Source organism: Macrobrachium nipponense, chromosome 28 (genome assembly GCF_015104395.2).
Source record: "Macrobrachium nipponense isolate FS-2020 chromosome 28, ASM1510439v2, whole genome shotgun sequence".
Taxonomy (NCBI): domain Eukaryota; kingdom Metazoa; phylum Arthropoda; class Malacostraca; order Decapoda; family Palaemonidae; genus Macrobrachium; species Macrobrachium nipponense.
The window spans coordinates 4,897,717-4,921,448 of NC_087217.1; the positions used below are offsets into that span (position 1 = coordinate 4,897,717).

The 23,732-nt window shown below is 41.4% G+C and overlaps 1 protein-coding gene across 3 annotated transcripts in view; it reads left to right on the forward strand.

Annotated features, from left to right (window-relative positions):
- The window catches only part of LOC135201374 (zinc finger protein-like 1), a 227,777-nt gene that overhangs the window by 122,237 nt on the left and 81,808 nt on the right, over positions 1-23,732 (forward strand). For all 3 annotated transcript variants that reach the window (XR_010311519.1, XM_064230223.1, XM_064230222.1), the window contains exons 3-4: positions 14,123-14,316; positions 22,252-22,420. Coding sequence is in view for 2 of the 3 variants with exons in the window: in XM_064230223.1 (XP_064086293.1) it covers positions 14,123-14,316; positions 22,252-22,420 (363 nt within the window). In the remaining variant the exon portion in view is untranslated. The remainder of the gene's footprint in view (positions 1-14,122; positions 14,317-22,251; positions 22,421-23,732) is intronic.

Consider the following 23,732-nt stretch of genomic DNA (forward strand, 5'->3'; position numbering starts at 1 on the left):
GAGCCCAGAGGAGAAGGAAAGTCGAAAGCCTTAAGGAGGTTGTGGGGAATCCCCAACAGTCAGACGTCCCTTCAGCTAGCTCTGCTTCGTGGCAGGCGGCTCAAGGGCACTATAGAAAAGCGTCCTTCGCAAGGGTTTCTCGTCCTCTCCCTCTCCCTCACCTAAACGAGGGTGGAGGGAATCGAACTTGTCGAAACCGCTGAAGCGTCATAGGACGCCTGACAGGGATTCTAGTCCGGAGCGTTTCTCAGATGACTCTCCGTCTTCTAGCAAGAAAGCGAAGGGGGCGTCAGCGTCACCTGAAGTGTACGCGGAAGTACCCTTTCCTTTTTTCCCCACCGAGTGATGACGAAAGACGTCGTGCACTGGACGTGGGAGAAGCGTCAAGAAAAATCATTATAGCAGTTCAAGAGCAACTGTCATCTCGAACTCAACGTCGGAAGGACGTGACACTTCCAATTAAGAAGTCTCGTCCTCTCTTACCTGTTCAACGACAAGCGTCATAAGACGGGAAACGGCTAAACGTCTTACAGAAGCGTTTAGTGCGAGAGCAAGAACAGGTGCTTACGAGAGTTTCGTAACGCCAGAGAGAGGTAAGACGTCTTTTAGAAGCGAAGCGTCATTGGAAACGGAGCATAGACATGACGCTCCGTCCAATATTATGACGCCAAGGAGGACGCCTTTGGAGAACGGAGCGTCTTCCAAGCGCGAAGCGTCATCGAGACGTCAGCAAAAGACGTCATCCATGACGCTTGGCAAATGGGAAGCTTCATGTAAGCATGAAGAGTCTTCTAAAATTCTAGAGAAGCCGAAGCTTATGACGCCTTCCAAGACTTTTAGAGCGGGAAAGAGGAAGGATTATCATTCCCTTAGCCCCTCTCCTGTTAGGAGTTTGTTTCCGCAAGAAGAAGAATGTTCGGAAAGGAGAGCGGAGACGCTTTTAGATCCCGAGTTAGAGGAAAACTCGGATGACGAATATAGTGGAAGAGAAGGTCTGTCTAACTAGAAGGTGTTGACTACCCTTCTTCTTGAGGAGTACGGGGACGAGTTGACGCTCAACACCACCCCACTTGCCTACATTCGGAAACAGGGAGGGACGCACTCCTCGTTCCTTTACGAGCTCACGAGAGACCTATTACTTTGGACGTATCACAGTAACATCTCCCTGATGACAAGGTTCGTACAGGGAGAAAGGAATGTGAGGGCGGACAGGCTCAGCAGGAGGAACCAGGTCCTTCATACAGAATGGACTCTACACGAGGAAGTGTGTCTCGATCTCTGGTCTCTGTGGGGAACTCCTCATGTGGAGTTCTTAGCAACATTCTTTTCAAATAAGGCTCCCAGTGTTTTGCTCGGTCGTGGAAGATCCCAGAGCACTTATGGTAGATGCCTTCCTGCTAAATTGGTCTCGAGAGACGTTTATGCTTTACCCCCATTCAAAATCCTGGGGTTAGTAATGAAAAAGTTTGTGGCGTCAAAGGAGACGAGGATGACGTTAATAGCCCCCTTTTGGCCGGCCCAGGAATGGTTCACGGAGGTGGTAGAGTGAATCGTAGACTTTCCAAGATCACTACCCGGAAGGACGGATCTTCTCATATAACCATCAAACCTCTCCGCTCTCGCTCTGACTGCCTTTCGACTATCGAAAGACTTGTCAGAGCGAGAGGCTTTTCTCGCGAAGTAGCAAGCGCGATCGCGAGAGAACGCAGAACCTCCACTACGAAAGTATACCAGTCGAAGTGGAAGGCATTTAGAAGGAGGTGTAGATCCAAGAAGTTGTCCTCCTCCACTACCTCTATAGCGGAAATTTGCGGATTTCCTGCTATTCCTGAGAGAAAAATCTCATCTAGCCGTATCCACAATAGAGGGATATAGAAGTATGCTCCCGGCTTTATTCAGGAACAGAGGATTAGATCGGGCAGATAATGAAGATCTCCACGATCTCATAAGTCTTTTGGAGACTTCAAAGTCTAAGGAACCAGTAACCTCCACGAACTGGAACCTAGACGTAGTTCTGAAGTATCTGTCATCGGAAAGATTCGAACCTCCTCATCGGGCATCGTTTAGAGACATTACCCGAAAATGCCTATTCCTATTATCTTTAGCTACGGCAAAGAGAATTAGTGAATGGCATGCTCTGCAGGATGAAGTAGCATTCAAGGGAGACTCAGCGAGTTGCTCGTTTAAGACCCTGTTTTTAGCGGAAAACGAGAATCCTACGAATCCCTGGCCTAAGTCATTCGAAGTCAAAGGCATGTCGAGTCTCGTAGGCAGAGAAACAGAGAGGTCTCTCTGCCCTGTTAGAGCTCTGAAGTTCTACCTTCAGAGAAAGCATCAAATGGGAGGCTCTAGACAAGGTCTGTGGTGCGCGGTAAAAGACCCCACAAGACTGATGTCCAAGAATGCGCTGGCATTCGTTGTAAGAAACGTCATTACAGACACTCATAAGGCCTGTCCTGACGAACAGTTACAACTGTTGAGAATAAAAGCTCATGAAGTTAGAGCTATAGCGACGTCTCTCTCGTTTCATAAGAATATGTCGTTAAAAACATAATAGACACGACATTTTGGAGATGCAACTCAGTATTTGCATCTCATTACTTGAAAGACGTGCGTGTGACATATGAGAAGTGTTTTTCTCTAGGTCCTTTCGTATCGGCGGATACGATTCTGGGTACGGGAGCAGACACCAATCCTTAAATGTTTATACTTTTCTTCTTTTTGGATATGGTCGAGTCTCTTCTAACAATAGAGGACGGGCGGCCGTCTATATTGTTCAGTAAGAGAATTCTTGTCATATCCAATTAGTTGAGTATAATTTTTGAAAATTATGTATGTGTGCGTAGTGATTTTGAGTTACGATTGTTGTGACGAGTTCGGGGATAACTCTTAACAATCTGTAGTTCTAACATATGGTTAGGATCAGGTGGTCGGGATTGGTTGTGTGCTCCTTCATAAGGTGTATTGTCATATAAGTGGATCAGCACCCATTGACAAAGTCCTTTTAGGCTCTGCCGAGTAAGTGGGTAAGACCCCATCGGCAGACCCACAAGAACTCTTGGCCATAGATCATATATCTCGCTAAAGTTTCTTGAGGTGATGCAGACTACTGGGCAAACACCCACGAAGTCTACCACCTATCAGGTAGGAACCAAGGTTTTATTTATACCTACAACATATGTTGTTTACCTGTCTATTCCATATAGAAGCTGTCTCTTACCCTCCACCGAAGGGTGCCAATCAGCTATGTATATATCTGACAGGTAAGTTGATTGTATGAAAATGATATTGTTATGTTACAATAAAGTTTCATACATACTTACCTGGCAGATATATACAATTAAAGGCCCACCCAGCCTCCCCGCAGGAGACAGGTGGAAGAGAGAAAATATGATAGAAAACGGGGATGGTTCCTAGTCCTGCCACCCAGGGCAGGCCGGTAGATCACCTGACCTACCTGTAGGCGAGTGGCGCGAAATTTGAATTTCTGTCGGGACGACGAGTCGGAGTCTTAGCTATGTATATATCTGCCAGGTAAGTATGTATGAAACTTTATTGTAACATAACAATATCATTTTTCTTTAAATATGTCTGACTCTGGTATGGTAGTGAATGTAGGCTGTAAGGTGAGGTTGCCGAAAGCTTCGGTAGACCCTCACACGGTATGCAAGAGGTGCAGGGAGTATGAATGTTCTTTTACTAATACTTGTAAAGAATGTGAGAATTTGAGTGAGAACGAATGGAAGAATCTAACTAATTATTTGAAAAAGTTAGTTAAAGAGAGAGAGAGCGAGGAAGGCTTCTCATAGAAGTTTAAGTAGTTCTAGATCTGAACTAATTCCAAGCTTGGGATCTTCCCCAAGGGTAAGTATTGCTACTTCTCCTTCCATTGCAGCCCCTTCTCCTATTGCAGAACCTGTAGATCCAGCGAAAGGACTTGCAGATCTAAAAGCAGCCTTCAAAAAACAAAATGGCTGCCATACAAGGTAAGGCTAGTGATTTGTCATTAGACAGTGATATAAGTGTCCCCAGTGTAGTGGAGGGGGCATCTGGTCGGCTCAGCAACGCTCCTAGGTCTAGACCTCTTCCAAGCTCACATGCCCAGAGGAGAAGGAATGTCGAAAGCCGAAAGGAGGTTGTGGAGAATCCCCACCGATCAGGTGTCCCTTCGGCGGTTTCTGTGACACCCCAGACTGCCAAGGACAGCTATTGTAAAAGCGTTCCTACGTGATGTTTCTCATCGTCGGGCTCTTCATCACCGAGACGTGATTGGAGAGATTCCGATCGATCTCGGCCTCTCAAGAGGAGTTGGAGGGCGCCGACAATTGACTCGAGCCCTGAAAACTTCCCTGAGGAGTCTCCATCGGGAGTTAAGAAGGCGAGAAGAGCCATTCTTCCAACCAGTAGTGAGAAGGCGGAGGAGGTGGAGGCTATGGACTCCTCCCTCCTCCTTCCCCTCCTCCCGAAGAGGATAAAGAGGAAGCTACAAAGAGGTTCATGATGGCGATGCAGGAGCAGATTTCGTCATTTGTAGGAGTCCTGTCAAAGGAGCCTCCTAGAAGGAAAGACACTTCCCTTCCTATTAAAAGATCCTCCAGACGTATGGAGGTATCTACCTCCAGGATCGATTACCCCTCCTCCCGAGGTGAGGTTTCCTGTACGAACCTGGATGAAACAATTAGACGTCTGGCACCGGCCAGGAGTGAGGAGTCACCCAGGAGGCAGGAGCCAAGAGCCAGGAGTGAGGAGTCAACCAGGAGGCAGGAGCCAAGAGCCAAGAGTGTGGAGGCATCTAGGCAAGAGGCAAGAGCCAGGAGGGCTAGAGCAGGAGGCAAGAGCCAAGAGGCAAGGAGCCAGGAGGCAAGAGCCAGGAGGCAAGAGCCAGGAGGCAAGAGCCAGGAGGCAAGAGCCAGGAGGCAAGAGGCAGGAGTCAAGAGACAGGAGCCAGGAGCCAGGAGGCAGGAGTCAAGAGGCAGGAGCCAGGAGTCCGGAGTCCGGAGTCAGGAGGCAGGAGTCCGGAGTCAGGAGGCAGGAGTCAGGAGTCAGGAGGCAGGAGTCAGGAGCCAGGAGGCAGGAGTCAGGAGGCAAGAGTCAAGAGCCAGGAGTCAAGAGTCGGGGACTCGGTCCTGGAGGTTATGACTCTTCGCCAAATGGGAGCTCCTCTCCTTCAGAACATAGGAGGTCTTGGAAGGACTCTTCCTCAAAACGGGAACGTTCTCCTTCGTCGGATCGAGGGTTAGACGAGTTGTCTGACGACGATCCTCCTGCTAATGAGGGACTTTCTAGTTACAAAGTCTTGGCCTCTTTACTACTTCAAGAGTTTGGAGATTCTCTTAGTCCTGCAGCTCCTCCTTCTCCTCGTTCGCTCTTTTCGAGCTCAGCTACGGCTAAATCGTCGGCCTTCTTGAAAATGAAGCCTGCGATATCAATGAAGAAGGCACTCCATTCTTTAGATTCTTGGATGGACAAGAAGAAGGAGTTAGGAAAGACGGTATTCTGCATGCCTCCTTCCAGATTGCACGGGAAGAGAGGTATTTGGTATGGGACAGGAGAGACTATGGGTCTTTCTTTACCCGCCTCTGCAGATGCCGACTTTGCCAGTTTAGTGGAGGCCTCTAGACGTCACTCCTTAGGATCGGTCAGAGCGACGTGGAGCACTTCAGAGTTGAACCACTTGCTAAAGGGACTTTTGTCACTTAGAGGTGTTCAATTTTCTGGATTGGTCGCTCGGAGTTCTGGCCAACAAATCTAAGGATCCGGAGTTTCTGAAGAACCCAGAAATTCTCCATAGCGTGCTGTCCTGCATGGACAAGGCAGTACAGGACGGTTCTGGTGAAGTGGCTTCACTTTTCGGTGCTGGTCTCCTGAAAAAGAGATCAGTGTATGGTTCCCTTTTATCGAAAGGGGTTTCTCCGAGCCAGAGGACTGCCTTACTGTTCGCCCCGCTATCAGATCATCTGTTTCTTTCTCAGTTAGTCAAGGATATATTCGTCGCTCACTAACTGAGAATGGCGACACAAGACCTACTTACTCAAACGTCCAAGAAAGGACGACCGTAGTGGCGAAGGTTAGAAGGAAACCTCGTCCTACTCAGCAGCCCTTTCGTGGAGGTGCAACGGCTCGTCCACCTGCCAGAAAGAAGAGCTCTGAAAAGAGAGGAAGGTCTTCATTTAGACCATTCAAGAGATCTAAGTGACTTGTTGCTCCTCCAAGCACCGGTGGGCGCCAGACTCCTGAACTTTGCAGGAGTATGGGGAACAAAGGGGAGCCGACCCTTGGTCAGTGTCGGTCCTGAAGAAGGGATATGTAATCCCCTTCGACGACAAACCGCCCCTAACATCTACGCCTCGGGAACTGTCAGCGAGTACAGAGACCCGTTAATGCGAAAGACTCTCCTTCAGATGGTGGAGCAAATGTGGGAAAAAGAGGCCATCGAACTGGTACAAGATCCACACTCCCCGGGATTTTACAATCGCCTTTTTCTAGTACCAAAGGCATCGGGGGGGTGGAGGCCAGTTCTGGACGTAAGCGCTCTGAATCGCTTCGTACAGAAAAAGAAGTTTCGTACTGGAAACGTCCGCCTCTGTCATGTCGGCGCTTCGCCCAGGAGATTGGATGGTCTCTCTGGACCTGCAAGACGCCTATTTCCACGTTCCCATTCACCATCAGTCAAAGAAATATCTTCGCTTTGTGATAGGAGACAAGATCTTTCAATTCAGGGCTCTGTGCTTCGGTCTGTCTACAGCCCCACAAGTATTCACCAACCTGATGGCGAATGTAGCAAGATGGCTTCACCTAGAGGGGATAAACATCTCCCTCTACTTGGACGACTGGCTGATCAGGGCCAAGTCGAAGAGTCAGTGCTTGGAGGACTTGGAAGTAACAAGGAAACATGATAGATTCGCTAGGGTTTGCCTCCGTCAACCTCGAGAAATCACAACTGATCCCCAGCCAGAACTTGGTCTATCTGGGATTCAGATGGATTCTCGGGGTTTTCGGGTATATCCTTCGCAAGAAAAAGAATCGCTCGAGGTTTGTCGAGAATCTCAAGCTTCTTAGAGAGAAAGGACGCTGCAGCGAGGGATTACCTGAGCCTATTAGGGACCCCTGTCCTCATTGGAAAAGTTCTTCTCGCTAGGAGACTTCACCTTCGCCCTCTTCAGTTTTTCCTCAAAGAGGTGTGGAACTGGAAGACGGGTCAACTCTCGGACATCTTCCAACTTCCACAAGAAGTAAAAAATCATCTGAGGTGGTGGATCCCTCAGCTTCAAAAGAACGAAGGCTTATCGCTTGCTCTGCAGAACCCAGACCAAGTGTTGTTTACCGACGCTTCGGAGTCGGGATGGGGAGCGACGCTGGGAGCAAGGGAGGTGTCAGGCACCTGGACAAAGGAACAGGTGTCCTGGCACATCAATTGCAAGGAACTTGTGGCCATACACCTAGCCTTAAAGTCCTTCGAAAAGATAGTCAGAGACGGGGTAATACAGATCAACTCAGACAACACCACGGCTCTGGCTTACATAAGAAAGCAAGGAGGCACGCACTCGTTCTCCCTCTATCAGTTGACAAAACACCTGTTAACCTGGACGGAAGAAGAGGCATAACTCTCCTCACAAGGTTTGTTCAAGGGATCAAAAATGTGAGAGCGGACAGACTGAGCAGGAGAAACCAGGTCCTTCCCACAGAATGGACTCTTCACGAAGAAGTGTGTCGAAGTCTTTGGTCCCTGTGGGGGAGACCTCACATAGACCTGTTTGCGACGTTCCTCTCCAAAAGAATAGAGAACTTTTGCTCTCTAGTAGAGGATCCGAGAGCCTTCACAATAGACGCGTTTCTCATGGATTGGTCGGGTGTGGACGCTTACGCTTTTCCCCCGTTCAAAATCCTGGGGGAAGTGCTCAGGAAGTTTGTAGCTTCGAAGAGCACGAAGTTGATACTCATAGCCCCATTTTGGCCAGCACAGGAATGGTTTCACGGATGGTACTGGAGTGGATAGTGGACTTCCCCAGATCGCTTCCAAACAGACACGATCTACTCAGACAACCCCACTTCGAGAGGTTTCATCACAACCTCCCAGGTCTCGCTCTGACTGCCTTTCGACTATCGAAAGACTTGTCAGAGCGAGAGGCTTTTCTCGCGAGGCTGCGGCTCTATCGCTAGAGCCCGCAGAGCTTCGACGAGAAGAGTATACCAGTCGAAGTGGGAAGTCTTTAGGAGGTGGTGTAAGGTTCAGAAGCTTTCCTCCTCCAGTACCTCTATAGTGAATATTGCCGATTTCCTCCTCTTTCTGAGAAAGGAGTCACACCTATCTGTCTCGTCAATAAAAGGATACCGAAGCATGCTGTCTTCGGTTTTCAGGAATCGAGGCCTAGACATTGCTAACGACAAAGATCTACACGATCTAATTAGATCTTTTGAGACGTCGAAAGCAGCTACTCCTAGAACACCTAGTTGGAATCTAGACGTGGTCCTGAAATTCCTTTCATCGGACAAATTCGAAACCTTTACATCTGGCGTCCTTCCGAGAGTTACTAGGAAATGCTTGTTCCTAGTGGCTCTCGCTACAGCCAAGAGGACGAGCGAATTACACGCTCTGGATTCCACGGTGGGTTCAAAGGAGATGCTGCATCTGTTCTTTCCAGACAATTGTTTCTGGCAAAGAATGAAAACCCATCAAAACCTTGGCCCAGAAGTTTTGAGGTAAAAGGCCTATCTAACCTGGTAGGCAGAGAGATAGAGAGATCTCTCTGTCCAGTGAGAGCTCTTAAATTCTATTTAGAGAGGAAGAGACAGATGGGAGCTTGTCAACAAGGTTCTTTGGTGTGCAGTGAAGAACCCCAAACGACTCATGTCCAAGAACGCCTTGGCTTTCTTTGTGAGAAGCGTTATTACGGACGCTCACAAGAACTGCTCGGAGGAATCCTTCGGTCTTCTAAAAGTCAAGACGCATGAAGTAAGAGCAGTAGCAACGTCTTTGGCGTTCCAAAAGAATATGTCTCTGAAGAATATCATCGAGACTACATATTGGAGGTGCAATTCAGTGTTTGCATCTCATTATCTAAAGGACGTGAGAGTGACCTATGAGAAGTGCTTCTCGCTAGGTCCTTTTGTATCAGCAGATACAGTACTGGGTCTTGGAGCAAAGACTGATCCTTAATTTTGTGTTTTTTATCGTACATAAACCCTCTTGTCAGATATGTGCGTTGGTTTTCTAGTAGCAAGCTCACTACTGTCGCACGGGAGCAGAGTGTCATTGCTGGTAGGCGATCAAGGGTATGTTTGACTAGTAGGGGAGTACAAAATTTTTTTTTGTATATTTTGTAATGAAAGTGTAATTATGTTTCGAGTTTTTTTGGTTGTTTTTGTGAGGAGTTTCGGGGATAACTCCTTACAATCTTAGAACTAACATGGATGTTAGGATCAGGTGATCGGGATCGGTTTTGTGCTCCTTGAACAAGGTGTATTGTCATGTAAGTGGAATAGCACCCAATGACAAAGGCCTTTAGGGGCTCTGCCGAGTAAGTGGATAAGACCCCATTGGCAGACCCACAAGAACTCTTAGCCATAGATCATTATCGCTGAGGCTCTTGAGGCTAAGCAGACTACAAGGCAGTAGCCTCGAAGTCTTCAGCCTAATAAGGTAGGAACCAAGGTTTATAAATACCTACAACATATGTTGTTTACCTGTCTATTTCAGTAGTTAGCTGTCTCTTACCCACCACCAATGGGTGCTAATCAGCTAAGTATATATCTGGCAGGGAAGTTGAATGTATAAAAATGATATTGTCATGTTACAATAAAGTTTTATACATACTTACCTGACAGATATATACGATTAATAGCCCACCCAGCCTCCCCGCAGGAGACAGGTGGAAGAGAAGAATTCTGATTAGAAAACAGGGATGGTTCCTAGTCCTGCCACCCAGGGCAGGGCGGTAGATCACCTGACCTACCTGTAGCGTGTGCCGCGAAATTTGAAATTCTGTCGGAGACGACGGAGTCTATAGCTAAGTATATATCTGTCAGGTAAGTATGTATAAAACTTTATTGTAACATGACAATATCATTTTTTTTGTACTATTATATGTGTGGTTATTGAGTTTTTGGTTGTTTGCTAAGAGTTTGGGGATAGCTCTTAGCAATCTTAGAACTAACACGGGTGTTAGGTTCGGGTGATCGGGATCGGTTGTGTGCTCCTTAAATGAAGGCGTGTTGTCATATAAGCGGATTAGCACCCATTGACAAATGCCAGTTAGGCTCTGCCGAGTAAGTGGATGATACCCCATCGACAGACCCACAAGAACTCTTGGCCACAGATCGCTATCTCGCTAAGGCTCTTGAGGTGAAGCAGACTCCTGGACAGTAGTCACGAAGTCTTCCACCTGATAAGGTAGGAACCAAGGTCTATAAATACCTACAACATATGTTGTTTACCTGTCTAGTCAGTAGTTAGCTGTCTCTTGCCCTCCATCAAAGGGTGTCAATCAGCTATGTATATATCTGACAGGTAAGTTGAATGTATGAAAATGATATTGTTATGATACAATAAAGTTTCATACATACTTACCTGGCAGATATATACAATTGAAGACCCACCAGCCCCCCTGCTCCCCCGCCAGGAGACAGGTGGAAACGAGAGAATCTGATTAGAAAACGGGAATGGTTCTTAGTCCTGCCACCCAGAGCAGGGCGGTAGATCACCTGACCTACCTGTAGCGAGTGCCGCGAAATTTGAATTTCTGTCGGGGACGACGGAGTCGATAGCTATGTATATATCTGCCAGGTAAGTATGTATGAAACTTTATTGTATCATAACAATATCATTTTTCGTAAGTTGAGCCTTTCGTATGTCGAGGTACCACTGTATAAGTAAATGATAAAAAAAAAAAAAATCATTGTCATTAATGAATTAAAACAAAAAAAATCATTGTCATTAATAAATTAAATGAAAAAAATTTAACTGTTACTTAGCTTATTCCTATTGTATTTTTTATGAATCTGTGGATACGTGAGTAAATATGTACTATGTTTATTGTATGCATGTGTTCCAGTGTGGAAACTTGTGCCTTTGTGTAATTTTTAGTTTAGTCTTCACTCATTCATCGATTCCAGAGCTTGGCCTCAGGCCTAGACCTGGTATTTTACTTTATTCTAATCCTTCGGGCCATCCCTATGAGAGCTGAAAGTTGACAGTTGCTGCTGGTTAAACTACTTTAATGATAATAATACTAGAGATCTTTATCTATAACTATCCCTACAGGCATTCCTCGGATCGCATTGGACTCGACTTACGTTGTAACAATCATACGGTGCATTTCAAATATTTTCATTAAAAAATTGGTTCCAGGTTACAGCAGATGTTCTGAAGTTGTCATTTCAGTCTTATGGCACCATAAGCAAAGAAAGACTGGAACTTGTTTCTGAGCATGTAGTTGACCGGACAGTGACCTACTCTGAGTCACTCATGGGATGTAACAATACCAAACAAAGAAACAAAGGCCTCACTCGTGTGTTTGTATGTTCATAATTTTTTTTCCGATTATATTATACATTTTTCAATAAGGTGTCCCAACTTATGTAATTTTTGGACTTCTGTAACGCCTCAGAAATGGAACTCCAATGTAAGTTGGGGGACTGCCTGTACTTAGTGTACAGCTTTTCCTCTGCTAATGCTTTAGTTAGTACCGAGACTCTTTAGCTCTGCCATCTCCTCTTCTTTTGGTTCTGGAAAAGTGTATAGAGAAGCTAGAACAGGATGTAGACCTTAGGTAAAAAGTCCCTGTAAGAGGTAAGGTGTCAGTACCCTTACCCATCTGTACCCCAAGCTCAGGACTGCACTGCGACAGTTGGATGAGTACTCTCCCAGGGAATTGGGTCGGTTCTCGTGGTGATGTGGTTCCATGCCCCAGTCATCTGCCTCTCATTTTTCACGCTCTTGAGTCTCAATGTGTTTGCTGAAAGATCATTATGGCAAACAAATCTTTGCACTCTAGCAGTATGGGTCCTTTGAGTGCAATAATGGTATAAGAGGACTGTGATAATCCTTATTTTGCACCTTGATAATTGGAAAAATTTTGGGAAAACATTCAGATCACTTGAATGGACCATAATTGACTTAATGGCAACTCTTATAGCAACACTCACATGTCAGCTCAGTGAAATAAGGGAAAGGTCTCTGGGATTTCATTGGGAAGGTACATCCCGCTGTCCCAGTATGTCTTCCTCTTTCCCACCATTATTCCTACACTAAGGGGTTGGTTGCCTGATGTGCCTTTCCTGACAGCATCAGGCATGGTTTATTATTTGGCAAAAGGGTTTTTACGACTGCATACCCTTGCTGTCATCAACCACAGTTATTGGTGGTGGGCCTTGCCTTTGACTGAAAAGTCCACCTGCAAGGCAGCACTTTCCATAGTTATTGGCGGTGGGCCTAGCCTTTTGCTAAAAAAGTTAACTGCAAGGCAGCAGCTGTCCTTTCAGTCGCCTTTTATGACAGGCAGGACTTATGGTGGTAGTATTTGCTGTCCCAGTAAATCTCGTATATATTTGTCCATAATCATACGGATTGTTGTTGGTTTTAGTTCTTTACATCTCAATAGTTTGTGAGCTGTAATGTGATTTTTCAAAATGTAGTACGAAAAGAACAAGAGAAAGAATATGGATAACTTGCTAAAATTAGGGTATTTTTACAAATATAATGGAAAAATGTCCCCTCACACAGTTGGAATTCTTCACTTTCAACTTCTGTGGGAGGAACAGAAAATTTTTTAGAATTTTCTTCAAACCCAGAGTATATGCATATCTTCCTTTTTCTCCAGTGATATCGTTTATTTTAAAACTGGCAACCGTGAAGATTGCCTAGTCATTGGCTTTTGTTAATTTACATATAGGCTGACCTGAAATGGTTAATGATAATGTATCTGTAGTGATTTTTTCTAATTTTGATGTTATGTTAACTCAGTCAATTGTTAAACCAGTCTCTTCTACATCTTATTTGAAATCCTTATGTGCTGCATTTCTCTTTCCTTGAAATTCACTACTTCATTCATTACATGCTATTTCTTCTGGTGTTAATGAGTCTATTCCTTATGCTTGTTAATGTTTCTCTTTCCAGTCCTACTATGGTTACAGGATGCTGTTCTAGCTTCTTATCTTTATAAGGATGTGTTGCTGGGAATGCTTGTAAGTCTGTTGAGTCGCTTTCATACAAGACAGGAATGTTGCTGTCGCTCTTATCCCCTCTCCTCCCAATCTTACCCATTTTCTTAGACACTTACTTGAGCTTCATCTTCTCTTGATCAGCTGACTTGTGTCATCTCAGGTGAGCCACTTGTGACTGTGTTTCTCTCAGTCTCCCCTTCATTTGAGCCAGAGATTCATTCTGAGGAGTTGGCTGCTGTTGCCCTGACTCCTTCTCTGAAAGAAGAGTTTGAATTGGAGGAGTTTCCTTTGGTATTTTGGCGTTTGCTCGAGTGTTGCGCTTCGCTTTATCCTCATTTAGGAGAGGAAAGAGGTCTTGTAGAGACTAGGTTTCTATTATCTTCGAGTATTTCAGTGCTACTTTCGAGTATTTCAGTACCAAGTAAGTCTATGAAGAAATTCAATCGTACTCATTCAATCAGAGTGCATTACGATGAGATTTCTTGACTGCCCGTACAAAACTTCTTTTAATTAAGTATGCCAGGTTTTTTTAAGTCACAGAGAGCCACCTCTTATGATACAGGCATTTTACTGGTGCTGTATTCTGTTAAGAACAAATTGGAAATTTAACATTTTTTTTTTTTTTTTTTTTTATATTGCATTATTCGTTATAGCTGAAGAAAGTGGTAGTGGTGTTGGTCAAGTAAGTTCCCTTACCCATCACTCCTTTGACACAAGTTAACTAGCCTGATACAAACTCCAACAAACAAACCATCTGTTTACTGAAGTTAATCCATATAAAAAACACTAAAGGTTTGTATATTTATAAAAAATGCAATTTGATTTGCTTAAATATTGTGAATACGTAAGAATATTTTGTTTGAGATTTCTTGAGAACCATATTTATTAAATCTAATGTTGGTACTGTACATTATTCCTCAATTTTGTTAGATTTTCTATTGTTTTTTTATATAACTTGCAGATGTGTTTCACATAGATTGCCTAAATGACTGGGCTACACGTTTACCTCCAAACACAGCACCAGCTGGCTACAGTTGTCCAGCTTGTTCTTCACCTGTATTTCCAGCATCGAATTTAGTGTCTCCTGTTGCTGACCATTTAAGAGAAGTTCTCTCTGCCTTCCCATGGGCAAGGGCAGGCCTGTGGCTTCCACTGGTAACAATTCTGGTCATTTCTTATGCAGATACACTGTTCAAAAAGTTTAAACTAACAGATATTCAGATCAAGTTATTTCACAAAGTAGTAATCTTTTGGCCAGTGCAGGAATACGTGAGAAGTATAAAGAAGTGCTGCTTAATAAGCATTATAAAATAAGACTAGAGAAGAAAATTACCAATTAGTGAAATTTAATCCAGTGCTCTTGTTTGATCTAGTAAACTGAATTAACTGTATTGCTTGTGTAGATACTAATGCACAAAGAATGAATTCTCTTGGTTGTTTGGCTTTTATATGTAGTATATTCACAAATATTATAAGTCAAGTGAATCTTCAGAAACCACTTGTATTTACTGGATATAATAAATTTTTTGTTCCTTCAAGAAAAAAAAAAACAATCTTTTCAATAGAGTTATTCCTGGAATAAACTGGAAATGACCACTGGAGTCTAATAACAAGGTGGTTAATTGAAGTAATTTTTTCATGTGCTGCTGTGCATTGGTTCAAAATGTCTCCCTGTCCCTGTCTTTATATACAACGTATTTGTGTAGTTCCATTCATTCTTGGGATTTAAAGAGGTTCGCAGAAGATCGTGCTTCCCTAACCCCTTCATCTCTTCCTTTTTCTTCTGTGGATATAACTGACACTTATTATTAACTCTCCTCTTCTCTCAAGTCACAGCTCTGCCCAAGACTTCGGTTGTTGTCCTGTCGGTCTTGATTGTCACAACAGGGTTTTTGAATGAGAGAAAACCAAATGTGAGTAGGAAACATGATTTCCACCTACTCCCTTCTGTCTTTGACTTCTTCCTCATGGGTGGATTAATGTGTTGGGGGGATGGGTTGGAATCTATCTGGGTGATCCTCCTGTATTTCTCACAAATGTTCCTTCATATTTTGGAGACTACTGGTCTTTCTCCTATCAGGGACTGAGCTCTAGGAGAAGTGGTTGGTCAAGAATCATGATGCTGTGTGTATGTTCACAATACCCTTGGGATGGCCATACCTATTATGGATCCCATCAATAAATTCCAAGTGTGGTCCTGAGCGATTCACTAATTGGTTTTTAGCAAGTATGATTCTATGGAATAATTTTTTTTATTGTCGTGTCTTCTTCAGGTTGGTAGCTGTTCTTAAAATAATTTCAGTTAGTTGCACGTGTGTGTGTTTGTGTGTGTGTGCTACTTTTGAACATACAGCAAGTGCTCGGATGCTATGTACAAGTATGTAATCATGGTTTGTGGTTCCATGTACAGCATCATTAGATAAAAGTGCTAAGGACTACTATCCAGAGAGCATTCCAGGGAGGCTGATATGTTGCCTTTCTCTCTCCTGATGGAGGATCCTTTCTAGTATGTAAGGGATTGATTGGGATCTTAGGATTCTTCAACTTCAAAACCCATGCTAGCAGAATTGGTTTGCTGACCACTGGCTTTGATGCCTGTTCTAATTTTCAGGATGTTCCATCACAGAACCTATTTATGTGCTCAATACCACTTATAGAGGGTCAGTGATATCTTGAGGTGGTGTTATCTACATTAATTTGGTGTTCGTGCCGCGGGCATTGCTATAGACCTTGCAGCCATCTTGAAAAACCAGGGAACCTTGCAAGTTGAACAGGGGTTTATTAAAATTGCTAAACTGAGCACAGGATTTCTTCAAGAGAAATTGGAATAACATTTAATAGATGAAGTGCAATGGAATTTATTTACCCATAATTTTGTGCCAAAGAAATATGCTTTATGAATAGGTACATATTCTGTGTAGACATGTTTTATATTATCAAGATATTACAGACCGTGACACATAAATACATTGACAATTTAAATTTTGATAACAGAACTATTATTTTATGTGCTACATAACAGAATAAAGATCTAGCTCATTATTAAAAATGCTTAGTTGTATAATTAGACCTATGGGTATTACACTTCTATGAGATTCAGGGCCTCTGTAACACGGTTTTTTCGCAACAACTTTTTATCTATGCATTTCATAAATATAACGCTTATTCAGAATACATATTATATCAACACAAATTTTGAGTGTATTCTGCACTACGTAGGTTGAATAAATTTGGTACTTATAATGTAAAAGTGACCTTTTTTGAAGACGGGCCAACTTACTCAGAGAAAAGGTTTCGAACGCACTCGTTACGTAACTTATGACATCATTTCTTTCCTCTTTCTCGATGGATGATTGGCTATACGTAACGAAGGCTAAACCTCTGGCAACAATGACATACAAATTTAAATACAAGCAAAGCAGTACACCTTTATAAATTCTGGAACCTCTCCACTGATAATCGTCATAATGAACAAACCAACAAAATATGTTAATAAATACAAAAACACTTTGATTATTAGTCTAACTCCCAAAATAAGTTTCCAAAGAAATTACAGTCTACTTTATAGGTCACAATCAGATTGACAAGATGTAGGGAATAGTTGGTAATTACCAAAAACATAGTAGACAAGCTTGATTTGATAACTGCTATATCCAATGTCAAGCAATTTTTATTCATTGGCTATATACCTACTTACTGAAAAAAAATAGCCGGTACCGTATTTTGGCTTTAAACCTTCACCAATAATTATCGTCAGAATGGTGACTTCATGAGGCTCCACCCACTTTGGCCTCGTTATAATTCAGGATAACACTGAAGGCTACCATGGGCATTGTTGGATTAGAAAATTTAACTTTGGCTATAAAAACTAATTTCTTGAGTAGTTGTAAGAAGTGCTAAATGATCCTCAAGGATCCCAGCAGTTGGCCTAAACGTTTAATTCATGTATATTACTGCTATACTGTTGCGGCACTACTGCTACAGTAGTATTACTACGCTAGCACTGATACCCCACCCACATCTATGTATCGTTCCGCCATTCATAAAGTCTTTGGGTTTCAGAGCCGATGGAATTTCTGTCTGGTGGATGGGCGGGGCAACATTTAATCAAAAGGCGTTTGTTTACCTTGCTTACGTAATGAATGTTTTTCGACTCTTGGCTCGTAATCATTGGCCATGGCTTCGGCTAGATCATTTTTACTCTGTAAAAATTAAAACTATCGGGTTTAGGTTATTGATAATGCTGACAAAATTTGTGTGGTTGTAAAATATACATATGTCACTTTCAGCTACATCCGATGCTTTGAAAAGGAGCAAAGTCCAAAAAACCGTGTTACAAAGACCCTGAATCTCATAGTAGTGGTGTTTACAAATCTTGTCATTTGGAAGTTAGTTATGCATAAGGACACCTGCTGTATTTTTTGTCATTGAGAACATTTGCAGTGCGTAGGCATGAAGGGTATGTGTATGCCCTAATTTTTTTCAGTTTTAGACATAGAAAGTAGGGAGGGAGACAGGTTGGAAGGGAGTAGAGGTTGTTCGGGAAGAAAGGTAGGGATAGTGAACTACTTAATCAAACCATACTTATCTTCGTTAACTTTTGCTCCTATAACTCCAAAATCAGAGAGAGAGAGAGAGAGAGAGAGAGAGAGAGAGAGAGAGAGAGAGAGAGAGAGAGGAGATAGAGAGAGAGAGGAGATCACGAGAGATCGGGAGGAGATCGTGACTAGACTCGCGAACTCAAGTGTTATTGAGAGAGAGCGAGAGCAGAAGAGAGAGAGAGAGAGAGAGAGAGAGAGAGAGAGAGAGAGAGAGAGAGAGATGGCCACTTGGAAGCTTCTATCAAGGCTTGGATCTGAGATGCAAATATTAGCTTTAATAGCAATTGCACTTCAAATACTTGGTGTTGGTGATTGATCCCTTATACACATGCCAACACGTAAATGAATACCGTATTGTTGTTTTTTATTATTTTTCGTTTTTAAAAGTATAACTAGTTGTTACTGGCAAGAACTAAAGACATGAAATTTGTGTGCAACAATGAAATTAATTTATTTTATTTTAGGCTAGTTAAGAGTTTTTGTAAATAATAAACACAAAAGATATGCATCACAGTAACCATGATGTAAATAATATTAACTAAGTATAATTTGAAAGTAAAAGAGCATTTAGCATCAGTCAGTGGCTGATAAATTATGATAAAAATTGTGGCATAATAAGATGATGTTAATAGTAAAAATAACTGTATTAAAAGTTGTCAGAGTTATCTCAGCAGCAGTCACTGGAAAGGAAACTTTGTTCTTAGCTGGCCTCTCTTATTCCTTCTTCTTGGGTAGACATCCTTTATTCTTGGCCATGACGAATGAGCTAAAAAAATGTTATCCGACAACTGCTACAAAGTATGTGTAAAAATAGAATTCCTATCAGCGTCACCAATGTATTTCATAAAATTATCATATACAAACTCCTGTGTATCTGTTGGGAATTCAATATTTCCAGTAATTTTATTCATCTATATACTACTAACAAAAACAAAATTTTGATTCTTTTCTGATAACGATTATACAGAACTGTTGGCTGTTCAAGATGGAACTACTTTTCCTCCTCTGTTGGATTGAATTACACAAATTTGACAATTTTCAGTGTAGAGTGGATGATATTCAAAGGAAAATATTTTGATTATGTACACAAGAAAGATGAGCCTCATTCCATATGTCAATAGACGAATTAATACCTATAATAATTGAGGCGTTCACAATATTAAGGGTCTCCAGGGGCTGATTAGAAAGAAAAAAAATCGTGAGAAAACGCTTTTGTAAATTGGCATTTTCAAACATGCATATCACCACCCTTGTTAGATAATGGGATTTTCTACCACTTTGGAGTCTACATATGCAAATATACGCTTTTCCATGGGTAAAGTACAATTTTTTAGAAGACTTTAGAGCAAAAAAAAAAAAAAATTGCGACTTGGAGCTCTGGGGTCTCTTAATATTGTGAATGCCTCAATCGCAATAAGCCAATCAGAGGCACCCTTACATCCAATCATACATTTGAACTTCTATGTAAATTCTACTCTCTCTCTCTCTCTCGTCTCTCTCTCTCTCTCTCTCTCTCTCTCTCTCTCTCTCTCTCTCTCTCTCTCCTCTCTCTCTCTCTCTCTTATTTCATGTATAGGAATAGGTTTGTTTATCAATGTGATTTTGCAGAAATGTATCGATATTTATTTTCAGTCGTCGTAGCAACATTATTTACTGTTTTAATGGGAAAACTGAACTAGCTTCAAAAGGTTTAGGAATAGGAGAAAATCATTAATGAAACTATACATGCTTTCATAGTTCCTCGTCTCTACCTTCCAAACAACTCCTCCCTCTTCCTGACACCCCCCCCCCCCCACCCCATCCCTCCACCTCCATTTCCTATGTCAGTCTTTAGAGCCAAACACAAATGTATGATGATATTATGTAATTTCCCTCTGATACAGCCTCTTATATAATCTTTAAAAAATCACATATAAAACTATGAATCACGTTGTAGTTTGTTCATTAACTTTTTTTCTTTATCAGGTAATTTTATTTCTTTTGAAATAATCAAGTTAATATCTTTTATCCGACTGTACCAATCAGCTGGTTGCTTGCTATCTAGAAGTAGCTCTAGTTATTATAGGGCATATTTCCATATCAAGCAGTCCCATCTTGGAGGAAGGAGGAATTGAGCGTGTACTTCCACAATTGTTCAAGTTTTTTGTGTGTCCGTTGCCTGCAAATAGTAGGAGGATTGTTATCTATGGATGTTTATGATTTTATTGTCCATACAGACAAAGAATATTTCAATAGTATCCACATACTACTTGTTTTGAGTGTGGATCATATTAAACTCAGCTGAGGTCTGTACGTTGCAAGCATTAAACTCCTTGGTCCTCTCCATCATTGTCTCTAGTGCAACCATTGATAGAGGTCTGCTAAATAAATTTACTTTCTGGTTCCAATGGGTAGTGGTGGTTTCCATTGTGGGTGAAACTATCCATACAGACAATTTTCTCATAATAACTCCCTATTTACACTGGTGCTTGGTGGATGTCATGCTTGACGTCGATGCTGCGCCACCAGTTCCCAGTACGTATTGGAATGTTCATATATTGATCCGAATATTCCCGTAAGGAGTAATGGGAATTCAATTATGTTATTTGTCCATACTCCAAAATCCACCAATTGTACCCACTTTAATACAATTATTTCAAGTGCATGCACAATATGACACTTTTATGATAAAAAAAGATTTTACATATACTTTCCAAGCAATTACATACAAAGTAATACCTCAATCTTACACGATTCGAGTTGCACAAATTCACTGTAGCACCAACTTTTCATTGGAACCTAACTAATTATTATGAGCGAGTTGCAAACACAAGGTTTTCGTATCCTCGAGAAACCCTGCAAAAGTGTGTCATTTTTTATGTAATTTATAGGTTTTCAAGCTTTTATATGTAAAGTAAATAACATTAAATAAAAATTCTCTCTCTCTCTCTCTCTCCTCTCTCTCTCTCCGCTCTCATCTCTCTCTCTCCGTCCTCTCTCATCGACTCTCATCTCTCATCTCTCTCTCTCCTCTCATCTCTGAGAAGAGAGAATGGTAAATGTGTGTATGTTTATTAATATTTTTAAGTAATCATTAGATTAAATGATAGTAATTATAATAATACTAATAATATAACTGTAATTACTAAATTTGTGTATAATTGCATTTTAAAAAAACAAAATTACCTTTCCATTTCACTCTTTTAATTATGTTATTAATATAATAATAATAATAATAACACTTATAATACTTATAATAAAACTGTAATTACGAAATGCATATGAAAATATCGTTTCCCTCGTCTTGTCCTTAACTTAAAGAGAAGCTCGAAGCCAGAGCTGTCAAATATGTCAAGTTAATGTGACAGGTGGGGGAGTGCTGCCATTAGCAAGTCAATTATTTTTATGTAACTCTCTCTCTCTCTCTCTCTCTCTCTCTCTCTCTCTCTCTCTCTCTCTCTCTCTCTCTCTCTCTCTCTCTCTCTCTCTCTCTCTCTCATAATTAGCAGTAGATAATTTTAAATGTCTAATTTTACCTTTACCATGTAGAACTGTAAATGCACCGTTCTAAAACAATAGTCACAACTAAAAGTTATAATAGTCCAAATAAAAAGCGCTGTTTGTTCATGAAAAGGAATTTCAGAACAAAGAGAAAGAGGCAGAATAAAGAATTTATTAAAAACGAGGTTGAGAAGACTTCTAAGAATAGATCATTTGGAAGGAGCAAAGAAGAGAGGAATAGTACTTTAATCTTCACAAACTATCATATTTTTACCAACCATTTATTTCTATTTTTAAGGGTAATGTATTAAGCTAACTTTTAAATGAAATGACACTAACTTTAATTTTACTTGAAAGTTAGCCTAGTACTTAGGAAGCTTGATTAGGGTCATATTTAGTGTTCAAATTTTAGAAGTAAGCATATATTAGCATTTATAGAGGCTGTGCCAAACTTACACAAAAATTCCCCTTGCACGAGGGCGTCTGGAACCTAACCTAGCATAAGTTCAGGGTATTACCGTATACAAATTGTAATTTGGAAATGAATTAAATTTGTATACCGAGGAGCCACTTGACCTTCGTATGGCAGCATCGAGGAGCTGTGTTATCCCGAACCTCCTATCAATAGAAGGAAGTATCACAGGAAGTACAAACCCATCAGGACCTAATACAATAGGAAAAGCCTGTGAATACAAATGTTAATTTTACAACAGTCACCTATTCTCAGCCCTTTCAATTGGTTTTTTCCTGCAGCTGTTCCAACATGCCAAGTAAGCTAATGACAAGTCATACCATGAATAAGAAAGTTTCCTCAGGTTAAATATATTCTTGGGTAAGACCTTTTCATTGATGATTCCATCCCTGGTTAACATTGTGCCTGGTCAAGCATTGTACTGTAAATGAAATAGGAGGTGTGGATATATGAAACATGACTTTTTTTTGTGATCATTTCCATCTTAAGTATATTTTCAAGTGCTGATTAATGTAAATCTAATATAATTCCTTTCAGATTGAAGATACTAAGGACTCAACAGATGCCAAGGAATTACCTGCTGTAAATGGCATTATCTCCCCTGAGGAAGTTGTCAAGCAAAATTCATCTTCGACATTGGCAGTCTTACATAATGAAGTTCCTTCCCCCGTATCACATACTGAATCACATTCACGAATTCAGACAGGTAAATCTCTCTCTCTCTCTCTCTCTCTCTCTCTCTCTCTCTCTCTCTCTCTCTCTCTCTCTCTCTCTCTCTGGGCTTGGGAAAATATTTAGCTTAAATGATACAGCGGTGAAAAATAAAATGATCTTGAGGGTTTCAAAAGTTAATTTCATGTGTATTATGTATAATAAAATAAAATTATTTAAGAAGAGGAAAATATAATAGGTCCTTAACCTGTTACTGTAAAGTGCAAGCAAATGAAATTGTTTAAATGTACTACCAGCTAAGATAAATACAGCATACATGTTGGAAATAGATGAACATAAGAAATCTATGCTGATACTCCTCAAATGTAAATTACATGAGTGGTAATTTTCCCTATTAATTTAAAGGACTTTGTTTTTAGTCAGTATAGGTACGATGTTTAGCTTTGCAAAAAGTATGTATGTTAATATCGTATTTTAGTAAAGTACAATGTAACGATCACTAGCATAGGTCTTTCTTTTATATTATAACTTATTCCCAATGTTTATGTGAGGTTCCATCAATAATCTTCCATTTGACTTTAATTATTAACATTGTGATACTGTGTATCAGTGTTACATATTACTATTGTTATTGTTTCCACTGTTGTTTCATTTCTAAATTTTAGTTGAATTAACCACTTTATAAAACAGGGTTTGTTTAAGTGACTTACCCAGTAATTCCATAGCTATAGTTTTCCACACATGGCAGCCTAAATTCAAATTTTGCCTCTAGTGCTTTGATTGCTCAGTGTAGGTGTACAGTGCTGCCCGTAACAGCAATAGTATTAGGAATGACTTGGGTAACACCTCATTCTGTTTTCTGCCATTCTCAACTAGACAGCAAGTGCTTACAGCAGCCTTTTCTTAGTTTCTGGTTATATCCCCGGATTATGGTAGTACAGGCAGTTCCTGGTTATTAACAGGGGTTCCATTCTCAGCAGGGTGCTGATAAACAAAAACCGCCATTAATCGAAACTTGGTGATTAATGGCACTTATGGCGCCAAGTTTTGGTTAAGGGTGCCAATAACCGAAACTTGGCCTGTTATGGCGCCATAAATCGCCAACTTTATGGCGCTAGACAAGCGCCATAAAACCTGATCACCATTAATCGAGTCCATCGATAACCGGGGGACTGCCTGTACATATTACACAACCACCAGAATGTTTCATGGCCTTCGAGATGGATGAGTCTTGTCTTTGGTTTTTTGTTATTACTTTAATTCAGATTATCAACAAGCTGGCTACTTGCAGTCACCAGGAATATTTTTGTCTTAAAAATAATAATTCAAATGTTACACCATCCTTT